Source organism: Catharus ustulatus, chromosome 5, assembly GCF_009819885.2.
Source record: "Catharus ustulatus isolate bCatUst1 chromosome 5, bCatUst1.pri.v2, whole genome shotgun sequence".
Lineage (NCBI taxonomy): Eukaryota > Metazoa > Chordata > Aves > Passeriformes > Turdidae > Catharus > Catharus ustulatus.
In genome coordinates this window covers 20,457,509-20,475,720 of record NC_046225.1, presented here as the reverse complement: position 1 = coordinate 20,475,720, position 18,212 = coordinate 20,457,509, and the positions used below count along the sequence as shown (strand labels likewise).

The 18,212-nt window shown below is 41.5% G+C and overlaps 1 protein-coding gene across 1 annotated transcript in view; it reads left to right on the top strand.

Annotated features, from left to right (window-relative positions):
* UNC5C (unc-5 netrin receptor C) overlaps nt 1-18,212 on the top strand; it is a 249,945-nt gene that overhangs the window by 152,605 nt on the left and 79,128 nt on the right. The window contains exon 2 of the mRNA XM_033060401.1: nt 7,133-7,354. Coding sequence (XP_032916292.1) covers nt 7,133-7,354 — 222 coding nt within the window. The remainder of the gene's footprint in view (nt 1-7,132; nt 7,355-18,212) is intronic.

The following is an 18,212-nucleotide window of genomic DNA, read 5'->3' as shown; positions in this document are numbered from 1 at the left end:
CCTGGACTCTTTAGTTGAGCCAACAATCCAGTATTTCAGGTGTCTGAGATGCCCATTGTCTGGATTTTTACAAGGGCTTCAGGTTAGTGCTTGTGGCTCACCATGGATCAAGTATCGATTCCTGTGCTGCTGTGAAAGTTCCTTTTTTTTCATGGGGTACAGAAGGACAGGAAAGGATGTGTTTGGCTTTTCTTTAATGTTCCTGTGTTTGAGAGGGAGGTTTTTGCCCAGCAGCCTTCTGACGCATATGTAGCCACTCAGTGCACATGTTGTTTGTTAAGTGGAAGTAAAGCTTGGGTTTGACCTCCTGGGGATGTGCTGTTAAGCTGAGATGTGCTAGGAGTCTTCACTGAGCTGCTGCAGGTGCAGGGAAAGTTCATTCCTCTTTGTGGTCTTTATTTATTCTGTTTCTGGGCTGAAGTCACCCAAAAAAGATAAACATTGCATGCCCTATCGATTTCTCTGTCACTTTTCCCAGACTGTGCCTGCACTCTGCCTTCCCTGACGAAAAGAGCATTTAATTTTGTGGGTGCTCAGTAAATCTGAGTCAGAAATTCCCTTGACCTTGCTCCCAGGAGGGTTCAGCAAAGTTCAGCAAGGATTTGGTTTGTGGGCTGCCACAAAACCCAGCCTTATCTTTAAGCACATAAGGCTTGCCAGTGAGTTCAGCTACAAGCAAGCAGATGCCAGCCTCCAAGGTTGGCCAAATATTTTGCTGTTGCAGAATTGCAGTCTTCCTGGGCTATTTGGGGATACCTTCCCCTTCTAAAATGCTGAAGAATAAGGAGTGATTGCCTTATTACATGCTCACCTTGCAATCAGTCAGAGGCAGGGCTGATAGAGGGTTAATTGCTGAGAAAGCCACTCTCCTTCTCCCCAGGTCAAGGCAGGAAAATGTGCTTTCTCTTTCAGGGCACAGGCTAATCTTTTCTGTGCCTATTCTCTGTCCCTGTGTGGTCTCCAAGGCTGAGGCAGGGTTGAGAGGGCCTTTTGGCACGGAAACTGTTCATAAGTGATTCTTTGAAAAAACCCTGCTTTTTCCCAACTTTTATTCAACTTGGACTAATGCTGGATTCATAGCTTAGTGGTGTTATGGACCTCTAAGGTGGAGGCAGGCTCTGTGGCATACAGTATTTTTTGCTTCCCATTTGGTGGCACTGCATGCCCTTCCTAGGAGGATGGAAAACCCTGCGACTAAAGGACTTCCAGCCGAGCAATTTTCCTTTCCTGAAAAAGTGTACACTGTAATCCAAACCCTTGCCTCCATCCTGATAAGCTGTCTGGCTGAGCTAGCACCTGCTGTTAATTTCACAGTAAACAGTACTTGTTGCTCTAGAAAGCTTTTTAATCATAACATTAAAACCTGAACAGAAATCCCATCCATACAGTAAACTCCAGCTGCCTTTCTCGCAATGCTCGGAGAATGATCGTGCCGAGTGATGGGCATCCAAATGCAAATAGAATTAACTTTGCAGCCATTCATTTTAAATTGCTCTTGAATCATTCTGAAGTAAATTCCATTTGAGAAGAATTTGCTTCAGGTCTCGCATGAAGAGATAATGGTCCAATATATTATCATCTAAGCAATAATAGTTCAAGTCTCGCAGTTCAGATATATACTGAGTTATATGCCGGGCTGATGAGAATTAAGGCTTTGTATATAGTAATAAAACTAGTGATCTAGAGATGAATAGATTGGTGTATGGAGCACAATATTTTCCTGCCACAGATTAGAGCAGGGATACTAATCCATAAAAGGATACCATTAAATCTTTCTTTTCACGTGTTATGCATGGAGAGCTATAATGTGTACAGTTTTACAGGCAAATGCATGAAAAGAATAAAGACCTTTCCCAACATCGAAAGGCTCTTGACTAGGCAAAGATTTGCTCTACCTTAAAAGGAAATGAAACTAAAATTAAGCTAAAATTCTTATATATGATAGCCTACGCCAGATTGTATCAATGTTTATGTCAGTGGCATTTCCGCTGTTCCTATGGATTTGCATTTGACTTTGCTTTTAAAAAACATAGTTGTCAGATACTACAGAAGGCAAATAAAAAAATGTATCTCTTTTTGGGCCAGCAACTAAAATAAAAATTCCAAATGAAGTTTGTGCATTAAAGTGACTTTAAAAAATTTATTTTCTTAATATGAATGAATTGCATGACTGCAACCAGTTTAGCAGTACCATTAATCAGGTCTTTTGTCTTGCTAATATAAATCAGTCAATAACAACAGATGGGCTGTACACTTTATTATGTGAAAATAAAGATGAATGTGACATGCTGCAGAAGTAAACTTGCAGCTCAAAGTTACTGAGCACAGAAGGGGATTTGTTACAGCAGGGGAGAACAATGTGTGTCTTGTGTTAGTGTTTGATCAAGGTTGTGAGGGGAACTTGCGGCACATGACATTGGTATAATGATTGGAAATCAAGTACGTGAATTTTTAGTGTTTGTTTGTATCTACACTTCCAGATCACTCCCAAATGGTTTAATTAGCTTTTTTTCCTCCAGACAAAAGGAAAAAAAAAAGTCTAACTACTTAGGAGAGTTCAATAAGAGAGTTATAAAGTTTGCTGCTTTGTTGCACTATTGGGAGATGAGCATTTTAAATAACTGGTGATAACCTGTCAGGAAGCTGCAGATCAAAGTCTCAGGCAAGATTTATCCCCTCATACAGCAATGGAGCACACCATGAGAGGCAGCCCTCATCCAAATTACAGAAAATGGCTAAACAGGCCACACAATGATAACAAAATCATCCCCGAAAAATCTAAGTCAGAGTTTGAGTTTTGCATGGAGAGAGGAATGACCTGTGTTTAAATAGAGCGGGTCAGGAGAAACTGATGGAAGTGTTTATTTGATTCAGATTCATTAGATTGCTTTGGTGTTACCAGCTCTTGTTCTCTAGAGAACTGCAAAAAATCCCAACACAGTCAAATGTCCCATATTGACATCTTCTGTGTCAGATTTTTAGTAATATTTTGCTATATAATTTCACTAACATTATAATTATGCTTGCATGTTGCTGTGAGCATTACAATGAAAGCATGACAGCATACCACTGTAATTCAAAAAATGAAATGCTTGGCTCCAAGATGAGTGGTAATGCTGGTGGTTCAAAACCCTGTCCCAGATCAGCAGCTGGATTGGCTGACTCCTAAGCCGTGACACAGCTGTGCCTGGTGTGCAAGCCATCATGAGGGGATTTAAGGTTCTTCCTACTGAAAAGATTCTCATCCTGAGAAGCAAGTGTCACAACCTGGCACAGGCAAGCTGGGGCTGCACATCCTCTGTACTGCAAACTACCACCCTGCCACTTCAGCTGGTGTGCCTGGGTGAGAGGGCAGGGCTGCGCTGCCTCCCTGCAGCACCCGACCCCATCTCTTTGGGGACGCAGGAAACACCAAGTGACTTCCCACTGGGTCACACAGGATGATTAAGCCACCTGTCACCTTCCAGCAGTGAAAAGCAGCAGTAAGGGTTCCCTCAGTGCTAATGGAGGTAGACTAGCTTTGCGGTGGGATTGCTATTTTTTCTGCCAAATGCAGTCATGGTGATATTCTATATGTTCCTCTTGAGAAACTGCTCTATAAAAAACAGCATTGTTGCTATTAACAGCATCAGTACGAGGGCAGGGATGGAATGAGCATTCTCAAGTTCAAAAAGCAAAAAAAATCCTTCTTAGCTACTATCTTAAATTTTTTCTGAAAGTGACAGTTTTAAATGCCAGTTTCCAGGGACATGGCAGCCTTTGAGCACTATTTGTGCGACAGTTTGTGAATGGTTTCCATCTATATCCCTAACATTTAAGAGTGGTTCAGATGCCTCTTGATAGAAATGAGAAAGAGTGTGGAAAAATAAAGCTGAGCTTTATTATTGCTCAAGAAGAGTAAGGAGGAATCACAAGAAGGCAGTAAGAAAACAGGCTTGTACCTGACTGTGGGATGCCAGGTTGGTGGAGAGAAGCAGTTATCACCACAATCAAAATGTGAGACCAGATCATAATTTACTGGGCAGTACTTTGAATTCATGCAAATAATATCTAAACTTCATAAGCAGTTACCTTCAAGAGGAAAAGCCAAAACCCACACCTGTTTTTCAGGCTGATTAAAGAAATAATTTTGAAAACCTTCTTTTTTCTTTTTTTACAGCTTGCTGTTCCCTCCTTTTAGACTTTCTAGTTATCTTTGTTAAGGTGCAGTTAATTGGTCAGGCATTGTAATTATTGTCTTTGATAATGGGCAGAAATTTAGTGGTGAAAATAAATACATTTGTTCTTCCAGTCACCAGAAATTAGTAAAGCAGTACTTGTTTAATTATAAAACATATGTGTGCTTTGTTAGTTTCCATCTGTCTGCTTGCTGATTTGCAATTAAATGACCAGAAGAAAAAGATATGTCCTGTGGCAATTCAGGGGAAATGATTCATCTCTAATGTTTCTGTGTTGTGGATGTCTATGGAGCAGCATGTAGGAGAGGGGAAGAGGAGAGGTGTGCATGGAAGGGGATGAGGAATGCTAAAAAGCCTCTTGATTCAGTTCAGACATGTTTCATTGTCGTGAAACCAAATGAGGACTCCCATTAACTTACTGTAACTCATCTTTCTTTTTGGAAAAAAATGGGCAGTAAAATGGAGACCAAGGAAGAAATACCTAATGAGGAGAGGAAATAGGATTGCAAGAGGAGGTTGGTGTAGTCAGGGTAAAAAGGAAACTGCAGAAATAAAAGGAAGCATGGGAAAGTGATAAAAAATTAAATTTAATTTGAGTATCTGGAAATGATTAATTTGAGAGGGAAATGTGTTATAGTGTGTCACAGGTTTTCCTTTTGCTAGAAGAATGTCAGGCCTTATTTATTGGCCCTTTTTTCTATCTTTGAACCAGTTCATTTCTATTAACTCTCAGGGAGTGATGCAGTAGTGAATCAGGCCTAATACTCCTTATAAAATGAGACACCAGGAAGGACAGGAGTATTTTTAAATTAATGTGAACAGAGGGTTGGAAATAAAAAAGAAAAAAAAACATATGAGAGAGCATATGTTCTCTTCATAAACAGTTTAGGAGGTTCACAAAATGATTTGCTCTGTAAGGTATTCCCATCACTGATAAAGACATGCAGTTTACCTTCATACACTGCATGGATGGGTACCAAATTCCCTTCTTCCCCTCTCTCCTGCATCTGCCCCTGTTCCTCCTTGTCTTTCTGAAAAGCAGTGTCTGGAAGGAAAGTCGTGCCCCTTGTCATTCTGGACACGGCTTGCACAGGGAGGTGTCAGGGAGGGAGCTGTCTGACATTCCATCTTCATGAGGGCTGGCAGGGAGGAGATAGCCATCCAGTATTTTTAACTGGATGTTCTGCGACGTTTTATTGATCAGCATCAGCATCCATCACTAAGTATAGTGATAACTGTGTCAGAGGCAGAAAGGGGAGATTGAGGGAGGCCTTCAGAACACCAGCTCACTGCTGGTGGGTCTGTCAGGAGTTGGTGCCCCCCACTTTGCTGCTAGGAGCCTCTTGGATATTCCTGTGCTCTGATGGCAGGTGGGGAGGGAGATAGGGAGTGGGCTATTCTCCACTGAATTTGGTGGTTTCTGATGTGCCAGACTTCCTCTGCACAAAGGGGCAGAGGGGTTGTAAAAGAGGGTTTGTGAAGAGAAGAGGGATAGAGGGAAGCATGCACATTTGGTGTTTTCAGTCTTGCTTCCTGCGTGATGGATTCTTTTCCTCCGTCTCCAGACTCCGTTCATTGACTTACAGTAATTTCACGACTATAAGGTGCACCCTTCTGACTAAAATTTTCCCCCGAACCCAGAAGTGCGCCTTATAGTCCGGTGCACCTTATCTGATGTGCAAAGTTCAGAAATTTGCGAACCCAGAAGTGCGATCTGTGAGCTGAGCCGGGAACCACAGGAGCTGCGGCCACGCGGCGGGGGAAACCAGAAATCAGCGCGGCCGCTGGCTGGGGAGAAGCGGGGGGAAGCAGTGCGGCCGCGGGGAAGCGCCAAGAAGCGGCGAAAAAGCGCTGCAGGAAAGCGCGGAGAAGCAGCACCGCCGCCGACCAAGGGGAAGCCGAGATGCAGTGCGGCCGCATGGTGGGAGCCAGGAGCCGTGAGCCGTGCCAGCCGGCGCCAGAGGCGGGCAGGAGTGCCGGGGCCTGCTGCACGGGGAGGATGCCTGGGGCTGCATTTAAAGGCTACACCGATCTTTGAAAAATGTTTGCAAATTGAGCACCTGCCAGTAATTCGTTACTTTGTTGTGTGCCACGTGGCTCCTCGCTGCAAAAAAATAGTGCGCCTTATAGTCTGGTGCACCTTATATGGTCTACAAAGTTGCGAAAGTTGCCGACTCCCGGGGGGTGCGCCTTATAATCCGGTGCGCCTTATGGTCATGAAATTACTATAATCCTTTACCAGCAGCATCACAGAGGTGCTGAGGTTCCTTGTGTCAATAGCAGGTGTCTGTGTTTGCCCAAAATGTCACCATTTCTCAGCTGCCTCACCCCATGTCCCAGCTCTCACGTCCTCTCCATAGCAAGGACTGCACAGACCAAAGCACTACAGACAGAGTAAATAAAGCATAGCTTGGCACCTTCATTAGCAGTCTTAGCAGGGCAGAGTACGAACAAAGAGGTGCAGACTGGACTTGCATTTAGTCTTTTGCCCTCAGCAGATTTCAAATTGCTCATCTGAAACAAAAGGTACTGTTTCCTATTTGGACCAGCCTCAGCTGGTGGTAGCTACTGCACGCACCTCATTACGCACTGTGATAAGGCACTATTGAAAATGTGACCTTGAAGCCTCTGAAAGTTTCTATTATTTCTCTTTATGGTTTTGCAGGCAACTATACCAAGCACTGACACAAAGCTTTATTGCTGGTATTTCCAATGATGGTAACAAAGGACTGATCCCAGACTGTGAATGTACATATCCCTGTCACATTACAGAGAGGAAAGAATGCTCAGGATGTAAAGAACAGTTTCTTCCAGTCTGGAAACAGCAGTGCTTCTAAGCCTGTTTAGGAATGTTCCTAAGATAACATTTTATTCAAAAAGTCTGTCTCAATTTTCATGAAGTTTTTGCAAGTGTCTGCCAGCTGAATTTTGATTCTTTCATTTTTCCTTTACAGATGACGACTTTTTTCATGAGCTTCCAGAAACTTTTCCATCTGATCCTCCAGAGCCATTGCCCCACTTCCTCATTGAACCCGAAGAGGCTTACATTGTGAAGAACAAGCCTGTGAATCTGTACTGCAAAGCAAGCCCAGCCACACAGATCTATTTTAAGTGCAACAGTGAGTGGGTTCATCAGAAGGACCATGTGGTGGACGAGAGAGTAGATGAAACCTCTGGTGAGTTTATGTTGTGAAGGAATGAGAATGAGCACCATTATATCAAGCCCACTGTTTTAATCTAGCAGCTGTTTCATATGTTTCAAAAGCAGCTGCTTTTCTTTCCTCCAGTTACAGCTGTGAATTCTGTACCTGGTATTACAAAACATTCCTGTCATGCCACAGGGGTGGTGCCTACGTCCAGGTCAGTTAGTGAAACAGTAGTGTGTAGAGCACCCTGACCAAATCTGAAACCAGAAAAACAGGAGAACCATGCACAAATGAAATTCCTTTCTTCAGACAGGTCTACTCCAAGTTCACTTCCCCAGTGTCACAAATTCACAGTGGTTGCACTGTGCTGTTGTCACAGACTGAGAACCATATTCCCCAAAGTGTCAAGGAGAAATTGGGTTGTTACTTGAATGATGTTTTCTTGGGGAGATATGAGAAAAAAAGGAGAAATTTAATCAGTTTTCAGCAAGAAAGAAGGAGAAAGCACACCTGGGCACCCTTTAGAGCACTATTGATCCAGATCAAGCACCTGGCTGTTATTCATTGCACTTTTCTGCCTGCTCCTCAGAGCCTGTAAGAAGAACTATAGTATCTTAGCATCCTTCCTCAGTCAATACCAGAAGTCCCAATGACATTCATGGAGGTAAAAAAGGACACTCATAGCACCAAAATAAAAAATAAATAAAAAGGGAGTGGGGAGTGGGGAGTTTAAAAACTTGAGTAATAAAGCAGTGTTTGGGAAGACTGGTAATCAATAGAGTCTGAGACACATGCAAGGAGAGAAGCAGGACTTAGTGCTGTTTTGATGGCTCTGAGAAATAACTGGATACCAAGCAAGAAGGTACTTTCCATTTGGGAATTACACCACCACTTGGTCTAATTACTTAGAAAAATAACTCCACCAGATGTCTTGGAAGTCTCTTGTGAGCCAGGTTTTATTTGTTTCAGCTCATTTATTTGCACAGAGATCAAAAGCATAAGCTTTTCTTGGTGCTCTCCCTTGAAAAAGAGAAGTTGGTGTAGGAAGAAAGGCTGTAGGAAAAAAAGTCTGTATTAGACTTGAGGCCTCTGCATTCATTTGTAAAAACTGACTTTTCCACAAGTTGACTGCAGGAGAAACAATTTTTTTAAAAAATTATGTTGCTTAGTATATCTTCAGTGTTTTTCATTCCATGGGATCCCAAGGGAATGAGGATGGGCAAACAGAAGGACAGCTGTGACTTAAAGTTTATTTTATTTTCATAGCTTATTTTCATAGCTTATGACAGCTATGAAAAGAAAGCTTAATTTTTTACATTTTCATAAACATTACCATTTAGAAGCATCAAAGTTTTTCACTACAGGTGAAATACTTGGTTTTTTTCCTCAAAAATCTAATTGAGGGAAGACTTGGCGATGCTATAAAGGAAATTGCATTCTACAAGTGTAAAAGGCAAATCTTTAAAAGAGAAGCATCAAAATATTTCAGAGGACAAATATTTTGCATAATAAACAACAACAATTATATGCAAATGAGAGCCATTATCAATTAAAGATTAATATCATCTACTGGAGTTCAGTGGCAGGGAGAGGTGTCAAAAGCAGTGCTCGTCAGATTATTAGCGTAAGAGCCACAAACTTAGTCACACTAATAGCTTGTTAAAATGAAACTGTCATCAGAATCCAAATTTGTCTGTCAGCCTGGGTGTTGCCAGAATATTGGTTAATGCATGTCACAGCTGCAGTGTTTGTGCACCTTCCTGTAGGCAGATTTGGAATCTAGGGCTCATAGTATGTAAGTGGTACAGAAATGGGTAAAGAATTTAATTAAGGTTGTGGTAAAATACTGTTTTCTTTAAATCAATGGTAGCTCAGGAAAATATATTCACTGTAGATTAAGCTGCAGAAAAAATTGCAGAAGACAGTGCCTGTGAGGGTTCATTCCGGCACCCGAAGAAGGAGATATCAGCTTGGCAGCTTGCATCAGTCAGGCTGGCAAAGCCCTTGGACTCTATCACTTTTGAGACTATTTTGGTTTCTTTTGCTATTTTTGACTAGCTAGTGCAGTTGTAACCTCGGGCACAGAAGTAATGACAGAGCTGCTCAGAGGGTGACGTAATGATCCCTCTAGGTCCAAACCTGCACTGCTACTGCTGCTGCTGCCTGACTTGTGGTTAGAGAGGCAGGAAAAACTGCCCACCATCCAGATTAGGTCTAGACTTCTCATGGGTAACCTGCGGCTCAAAGGGATCTCACTGACACAGTGTTTCTGAAGGGTCAGTCATGTAATCTCAGCAACTGAAAACGCTGTGCTTTCTTCTTTCCTGGTATTTTACTCTCCCTAAGGTCTGTTCTACCTGCTTATGAAAGGAGGACCATGCTGAGGAAATATTCTGCTGCTGGTTTTGAACCAGGCTTTCAATTCTTTACATAGACAAGCAAAGCAAAGGAAAACAAGGCAAACAGACAATAAAATATGAGAGGAAAAGAATAAAGGTCACTTGTGCTTTCTTTTCTAAAGGACGAGTAATCAGGAAGAAAGTGAACTAAAGTACAGGTGTGATGCTAGCAGTACATCATCTTGGGATTTTAAATGATGCATGAAAGAGAGAAATAGGTTTTGATTTGCAAAAGATTATGTGTTCATGGACTTTGAGCCTGTGCCAAGGAATGAAATCTATGTAGAGATGATTAACTCTTCTTATAAGGCAAATTTGTTTCTGTCATTGAGAAGACCAGAGAAAACAGCAGAGCAATAGCAATGGCACATAAAATGGAATTAGAATGAAGCCAAGCTCTCATTGAAGAGACCTCATAGATAGAAATGTTGAATGTATTAAGAAGGTTAATTTTTAAGAGAGAAAAATAAATATTCATATATTTTTTATCTGTATTTTTTTTTCTTTGTGAAAGAGAGATGATACAAAGAGTAATAGTTACATATACTTATACTTTGCACTGCTGGGTATTTTTAAACAGTGGGTAAAGCATTTCTGTAAAGAACATGCTCGGGGACTCTGTGGGAGTTGCCTTCTGGTTGGAGAGGATGAGAACCATAATAGTGACAGGGTGTTCTAGTACCACTTTATTTAATTAAATTAGCCTGAAGAGAGAGCAAAATATTTTATACTGATCGAGCCTGAGAAACCTGAGGCTTTGCAAAGAAGATCATTACATTCTGTTTTTAAATCCTCAGACTCACTGGAATTTTTCTTCTTTATGGAAGAAGCTAAGCGGTTTCATAAAGAAGTCAGATGGGTGCTTTGGAAATGTCTACTGCACACCTTTGACTCTTTCATTTCCTATGCATATGAAGTACAAGGCAGGGCATTGTCTTTTGTATGCCTTTATGCCTCTGGAATATTTTCCCATTAATGCAGAAAAGAATAAGAACACTGTTTTTGAAAAACAGAGATGAGTGTTCTTTTGAAGAAATACATTTGATTTTATGGCTGACTATCATAAAAGATAACAGCAACAAAAATAAAAGGAGCCCTGTAGAACCGATGCTTTTGGGGCAAGAAAATTCCATTGTTTCAGGGCAGGAAGTTCAATAGCGTCAATAATTGTTAGAGCAGTTTGTGCACATTTTACAAATTACTCTATCTCTGAAAATGACTGTGGAAAAGGTTTTTTTTTACAATGAGGATGGCAAAACACTGAACCAGGTTGTTCAGAGAGGTGATGGATACCCCATCCCTGGAAACATTCAAAGTCAGGCTGGATAGGGCTCTGAGCAACCTGATCTAGCTGAAGATGTCCCTGCTCATTGTAGAGCATTTGGGCTAGATGACCTTAAAGCTCCCTTCGAACCCGCTCTGTTCTCGGATTCCATTATTTTATTTTGCATGTGTTCTTTTATGGAGAAATATTTTCCAACATACACACACCAGTTCTGCAGTGGTGGGAGAACTGTGAACATGCAGAAAATCGTTTGTCCAGAGAGATTAAATGCTGCTATATCAAATCCCACATGCCAGTGATGTACAAGAGAAAAGCAGAAAAAAATCTGGACCTTTTTTGTCTTTCCAGTTTGGATATGCATTGTAATATTTTCTCCTTGATTATTAAGGTGAAATGGTCTATAAACCCACTCTTGCCCTCTGCAATGCCAGGGACATGTTCTCTCTCCTTCAAGCAAAGAGAAAACATTTGTGTTTCTTTAAGTGCTAATTAAACAGAAATATCGGGCAATTCAGCCAGCATTATTGTTTGCCTACACTGTCTGTCTTCTTTTGCTGGGATGGAGAGGAGGGCTTGGGGAGTTTGCTGACGACCCCCTGCTTTTTTCTGATTAAGAGAGTTTATCAAACTGCACTTGGAGTGGACAAATATGCACTTCTTTTGAGAGGGAAACCTGACTTCTTTTCTTCAGTTTCTTTATGTAGCCACCACTGAAATTCCGATGCTTATCTCCCACCATTATCTTTCCCAATTAGTAAAGTATTTTTGGATGACTTGCAGATTCAATGAAAGGAGGTAGAGCTTTTGAGTAGGGCCAGCCTTGATCAGCAAATGGGATTTGTTACCTTAAGCAAGGAGTTTGGCACCCTGTCGAGGGAGTAGATACCCAGCTAGCCAAGTCTTTAATAGATCACGCTCTCAGCAGAAAGATCAAGGATTGACATCTACCCTTTTGCCTTTAAAACAGCTCTTACAAGATCCTGCAGCCAAGACAGCAGTGGGGAAACCTTCACAGTAGCTGTGCTCTTCTGGCACCATGCAGAGGGGCAGGAAAATCACTTCCGGTTCAAAATTCTCTGTCGCTTCACCTTCCTCTCTGTGTGTACATCTCATGAAAGCCTTTTATTTTGGTGTTTGTCACACCACATATTAGAAGGCTGCCTGCCCTAATGGTAAAAGTCATTGTTTAAGCTGCGACTTCTGATTATACAGCAAAGGTCATCATACAGCCTCTCATTTTAAGAAGTTGCATTTGTCTTAGTACTTTTTATAATAAAGAAAAGCCATTATGTTTTTGAATAACAGTGTTGAAGAACTTAATTTGGCAGCCCAAATACAAAATTCTAGTGCCCTCAATCCCCGAGTAAGCAGAGATCAGGGAGAGATGTGGAGGGATAATATCATACTCATATATTTTACTCCTAGATCTTCCATTCCTAATAGCTATTTTCTTTCTCTGCACATTTTTTTACTTAATCTTTTTTTGCATCTTGACATGCTGTAGCCTCCTAATTCTCTGTATTATTTTTGAAGAATCCAAAGGGTGAGGAAAAAGCTATTTTTCTGAGCAAATGTGTCCAATGTCCTTATTAACTTCACTAAACATATAGCAAATGATGCTGAATGCTGCCTTTATACTTAGCCCGCAATATTTTGATTCTCTGGGGTAAAATACCTTGGGGTTATGTTAGTAAGGGTAGCCACACATCATAAATAAGGATTGCTTTCATTCCGCTGTTGTCAGAAGTCATTTTATTTTCTGTTTATCATTGGATCAAATCCATTACAGACATCAAGCACCCATATACAAAATAATTATTTCTCAGCAACATATTGCCAATTTTTAGCTGTGTTTCTTCAATACTCTGCCGTAATCCAGCTCATCTCAAGGAAATTCAAAAATGTGTCTGAGTATCTCTTCCCAAATGCTCCTATTAATAGTTTTAAGATGTGAGTTAGGATTGATACTACAATCTTCCATTTTCTTCCATAATTTGAAGTCTGTTCCCTCTCTGGAAGGTTGCTGCAAGTGAAACAGGCTTATGTATGGTCCAAAAGGCTGCAGGTGGTGCAGAAAGAAGCACATAAAGCTATTTCTCCAAAGAAATTGAACTCTCTGGGGAAATGAAGGCCCTTTACTTCCATAAAACATATGAAGAAACCCATGGGTTTTTCCCCACTTGAAATTTAAGTTGCAGACATTTTTTGCTGTCACTTTGGCCATCTTCTTTCTGCCTATCACTTCCTGTGGCCTGACAGGCAGCTCTCCTGGGGAAGAGCAGCCCTGTGCCCATCACCTCTGCAAGAGTAGTTCTCTCTCCTCGCAGGTTGCATCTTCAAAATCAGCTGCTGGGAACATCGTTTCCCTTCACCCAGATCAAGGGAATACCCAACAATAAAGCTGCTGCAGACAGTGTTTTCAAGCAGACAAAGTTTGTACTTTTATGTTAAATAATTAGTATATTTGGTTAGAAAATATAGCCATTTTGGAATCATCAGAAGAAACACAGAGAGAGGCAGAAAATCACCATTTTCTAGGATACACTTTTTAAATAGTGGGGGTTTTTTTGAAGGGAGTGGAGAAATTGCTAAGCCCAGGACATACCTGAAGAAGGGAAATAAAATTTTGTAAACAAAATAAGACCAGAGGACCAGATATTTGCTTCTGCAAGCAAATCTTATAGGCAATACTGAGACTACCCCTGAGCCCAGGGAGATCATCTTTTTGCTTAGAGGCTGCAAAAGAGGGTTTTTGAGTTAAACTCAACTGAGTATAGGATTCACTTACAATATGTGCATTAACATCTCGATGATTTCTTATTTAATCAAACTGTTATATGTGGGCATTTTGTCCCTCTAAGCCTTTGTGGAAGGCTCTCCAGCTCTTAGATCAAGACATCTTTTCCTGTGTTCATAGCCATTGAGACCTACCTGTACTTCTGCTACTGCTGTCATTTCCAGCAGATTTTCCCCTCTGGGGATGTGTACCCAGCCACCTTTGCAGGCAGCAGCAGTGGACATCACGAACCCTCTGCCCTCCTGGTGCTGAGCTGACTGGGGCAGGTTCTCCCAGCCTTGCTCTATCCTTCAGGGTACTCAGGCATGCTAACAGAGAGCCCAGAGGGAGCCACTCTTCTGCAAGTTAATCCCTCTCATGCTCCTCCTTTGAGTAATGATGGGCCCATGGGAAGGGTCATTTGCCCATTCCAGATTTTCTGTATATTCACTACGTATCAGTGCAAATCACTGTGTCTCTGTTATTTACCTCTGCAAAGTGCTTTGGGACCAAAGGATAAAAGCTTTAGGATATTTATTCATTTCTTATTGCAGCATTAACTTCCTGTCTGCAGCTGTTTGCCTAATTGTCCTGGAGGTTTCCTGTGGGCTTCTAGAAAAACAAGTGAGAGACAGGAAATAAAGTTATTTAAAATAATTAGAAGAGGAATATGGATGCCTAATGCATCCATAATCTGAAGCATTTGAGGACATCGCCCTGAATATTTTCAGCCTACATCTTATCTCCTCCAAGATTTTCCTTCAGTAAACCCTTTGTTACACATTCATAATCCCATTAATTCCCCAAAAGACATCTTCTGATATCAGTCCACCCACCACAGCTTCAGACTAGCCACAACTTTGTACAGCAATGTTCCTATTTCCATCCATGTCTCCCAGCTCCTTTTGAGCCCTTTGTGTGGGATCTGGAGCTCCTGTGGTGAGGGTGTCTGATGCCTGAAAGGCTCATAAATGTGGTCTTGATTTGGAAGTGGGTCCCAAAGCTCAGTATCCATCCTACACCCATGGGCCTAAATGGAAATCAGCTGTTTCTTGGATACTGTAATGGCAGAAAAGAGGAGCATGGTGGAAAAGGAGAGCCAAGGTCTTGTGTACTGTCAAACAGAAGTGCAGCAGTCAGTAGTACCCTGGCAGGAACACTTGCATCCTGTAAGTGCAGTTTTTTCAGTTAATTAAATATGAGAATGACTAGGACTGTAGAGCTGTAGTTTCTTTGCAAAAATAATTGGAAATACTCAGGGAAATGGAAGGTCAAAATTATACCTTACTTTTTCCTCTATGCAAACAAGTTATAGTCTGATGCAGCCAGATTATCTGGCTGTAGACTAACACTCTTTAGAGACATTGGGGGCTTAATGATTGTGCTAAACTTGAAGTGTTTTCCAGACTTCCTTGATATCTGTCTAAGCTTGTGTCTCAGTTACCTGAGTGGCATCTTCTATGTTTTCCTGCTTGTTAGGCAGAGAAATCATCAGCTGAAGAACTCCTATTCCTTAAAAACTACATTGGTGAAAACCTTTCCTTTCCTTTTTTTTCTTTTTTTTTTTTTCAGTAGGAGCAAAAAAGCATTTGTATGGAGCAAAGCTTTGCACATAGATCAAATTTAGTGAGGGTTTTTTGCTATGCAGGTAGGGTGCCAAATCATCGCTAGTATTGAAGGGAAGGAGAGGTGCCTGTCACACGCAGCTCTGACCCATACAGGGTCTAATTTTGTGCTGCCTTTACAGGTTCACTGCTTGTATTCATTTTGTCATTCTCATGCATTCCCAATTTGTACATAAATGAGCAGCATGATGTGGTAAGTACCAGCAGAGCTGCCATTCACCTACAAGGTTATGTACAGCTCTTTCTCCTCAGGTTTTGTTGGAATGCCTTTCACAATTCCTTGTAACTTCTCATCCCCTTCATACTTTGATTGTAAGAGTAAAAGTGAGTCTTTTGTCAGGCTCTTCTGTATCTTCTATTCCCTGAATACAAATCTTTAGGCCCTTGCAGCCTCTTCTATTTTTTGCTCCCAGGTTTTGATTTTGAGGGGATTTTGGTTTGTTGATTGCAGTTTTTGGACTCTCAGTGACTTCTATAATTATGTTCTTGTAATGAGTCCTGATGCTGCACCTGGATTGGTTGTTGCACCCTTCTCTAAAGAGGAGTAAGGACTGCCAGCCATGAGGAACAGATGCCTAGAAGTAGATTAGGTTTGCTTTGGGGGTTTAGGTTCAGTGCTTTTGGTTTTCAACTAAGGTGGAAACCAGTATTGGAATTCAGAGTCGTGGGTACTAGGAAAAAAGGAGTAAAAGGAGGCATCTAGACTTACAGGAATACTTTGATGGCATTTACTTACACAATATAAAAGATCTTTTTTTTCATGTTAAAGTCACATGGATCTGCAGAGGAACTGGCATCCCCAGTGCCCCCCCAGCTGACAAGTATCATGAACTGTGCTGTACCCAGGAACATGTACATACCAAAGGACTTGTGTGACCACCAGGCTGCCTTTTTGCACGCCTTCCTGCCATGATTCCTTTGTTCACTACGAACTAAGAAAAACCTCCTGGTGTTCAGGAGCTGATGTTTTGACTGCTGCCCTGGCACAACCCTGAAAACATGCTGGGTGGGGGAGCAGACAGTAAATTCCCAGAGCTTCATCTCTGTCTGGAGAAAGTCACATCACTTGACAGCACAGTGGACAAAGCTGCTTTGAAAGCAGCTGCTAGCTTTTTTCTTCTTTGCTTTTTAGTTATCTTTTTTTTTTTCCAAGATACCCAGGTCAGCTGTGAAATGCCATCCCCAGCATGCAGAACAATGGCAAAAAAATGATAGGGGTCTTAAACTTCTCCTCCAACCTGCTGTTTCTGCACATTGCAGACTACAAAAATAGGAAAACAACTGCTGAGGAGGCTCCTGAGTGACCCCTTGTGTCACATTGAGACTGTCCTTGTTCCCACAATAGCTGCAGCAGCCACTGAACTGTGTCATCACATAAAGTTCACAGGCATTTTCATGTTGTCTGTGCTTCTCAAAACCATGCGGAGTGGATGTGGTACATATGTTCATGCACAGATATATATTTTATATCTGTAACACGTGTAAGTCAGTAAGTCAGTAAAATAAACAACTTGATATATATTTTTATATATAAATTTACACACAAACCCATTTATTGTTCATTTCCCTGCCCCCCCCCACCACCTTCACTATGCAAGGAAGTGTAAACATGCTGTTCAAAATTCAGATGCTCTTGGTTGGCTTCCCAGATGTTTGAAGTTCAATAGATTTCTTTTTTTGGGGGGGGGGTTAGTTTTCGTAATTTCCTCTGCTTCTTCTTGTGAAGTGCTAAACAACCATTATTTCTTTTTGCCTGCACATTGAGATTCATCTGTAGTCTCTAAACTGCCTCAAAAGTGCTTCAATTTTACATGAGCACTAAGCTGGGGACTGGGAAGCATTACCCACTGCTGAAGGCCCAGATCATTAAAAAGAGCATGTAAATCCTCTGAACCAGAAATAAAAAGTGCACAGATCTTCTTTGTGAAGTCTCAACTGCTGCTTTAAGTAAAACATGAACCATTAGCATGTTTTTTTCCTGGCCCTTGAAAAAAACTAAACCGACATCTTTTCTCAGCTGCATGTTCCTCAATCAAAAGAAGGGAAGATTGGGCTATGACCCAAGAGCTGGAGCTGCTAAGAGCTCATACTCCTGCTTTTCTCTGTGGACAACCTGTCTTTTTTCCACCCCCTGTAAGTAGCACCAGGCAGGCAAGGAAATGTCTGGGGATTGCCACCTGGGGTTTCTTAGTGTCAGAATGACTTTTGGGTCAAGATGCTTCAAGTCTCATCTGTTTCTGCTACTAGATTTCAGCCTCTGTGAGTTCAGAAATTAGGATGCCCATTGTTAAATGCAAATATATATTGGTAGGGAGGGTTTTCTTTGGAGTCCTGCTACACTGGAGTTTATTGCTTTTGTTCCAGGAAAAAGGAAAAAAGAATGTGACAACTGTAGGTACATATTGTTGTATGTGGAAGAGAGCAGTAAATTTTGGAGCAATTTGTACATATTTACTGTCAACCAGAAAATAGCCTTCGTTAAGAAACAAAGGAGGAGGTGTTTTTCTTTTATTTCTGAACAGTTTGTAGGCTGAGAACAAGCAATCCAATGCTGTTCTAAGGTATTATACAGCAGTAGTTCAAGGGTAATGTAAAGCAACCAGCTGCTGAGATTGGCCAGGGGAGGAGGTAGCGCAGGGGCTATTTTACCTTCCCCCATGGGGACAAACCTGCAGGGCTGTACTGGCCACCCCCACCAGGGACCAGGGCACACGGTTTGTTTTCCACCATCATCCAAGAACTCTGCTTTGAAACCTCCTCTACATCTAATGAACTTAGTCCTTCAGTTGTAAATGGGAAAATA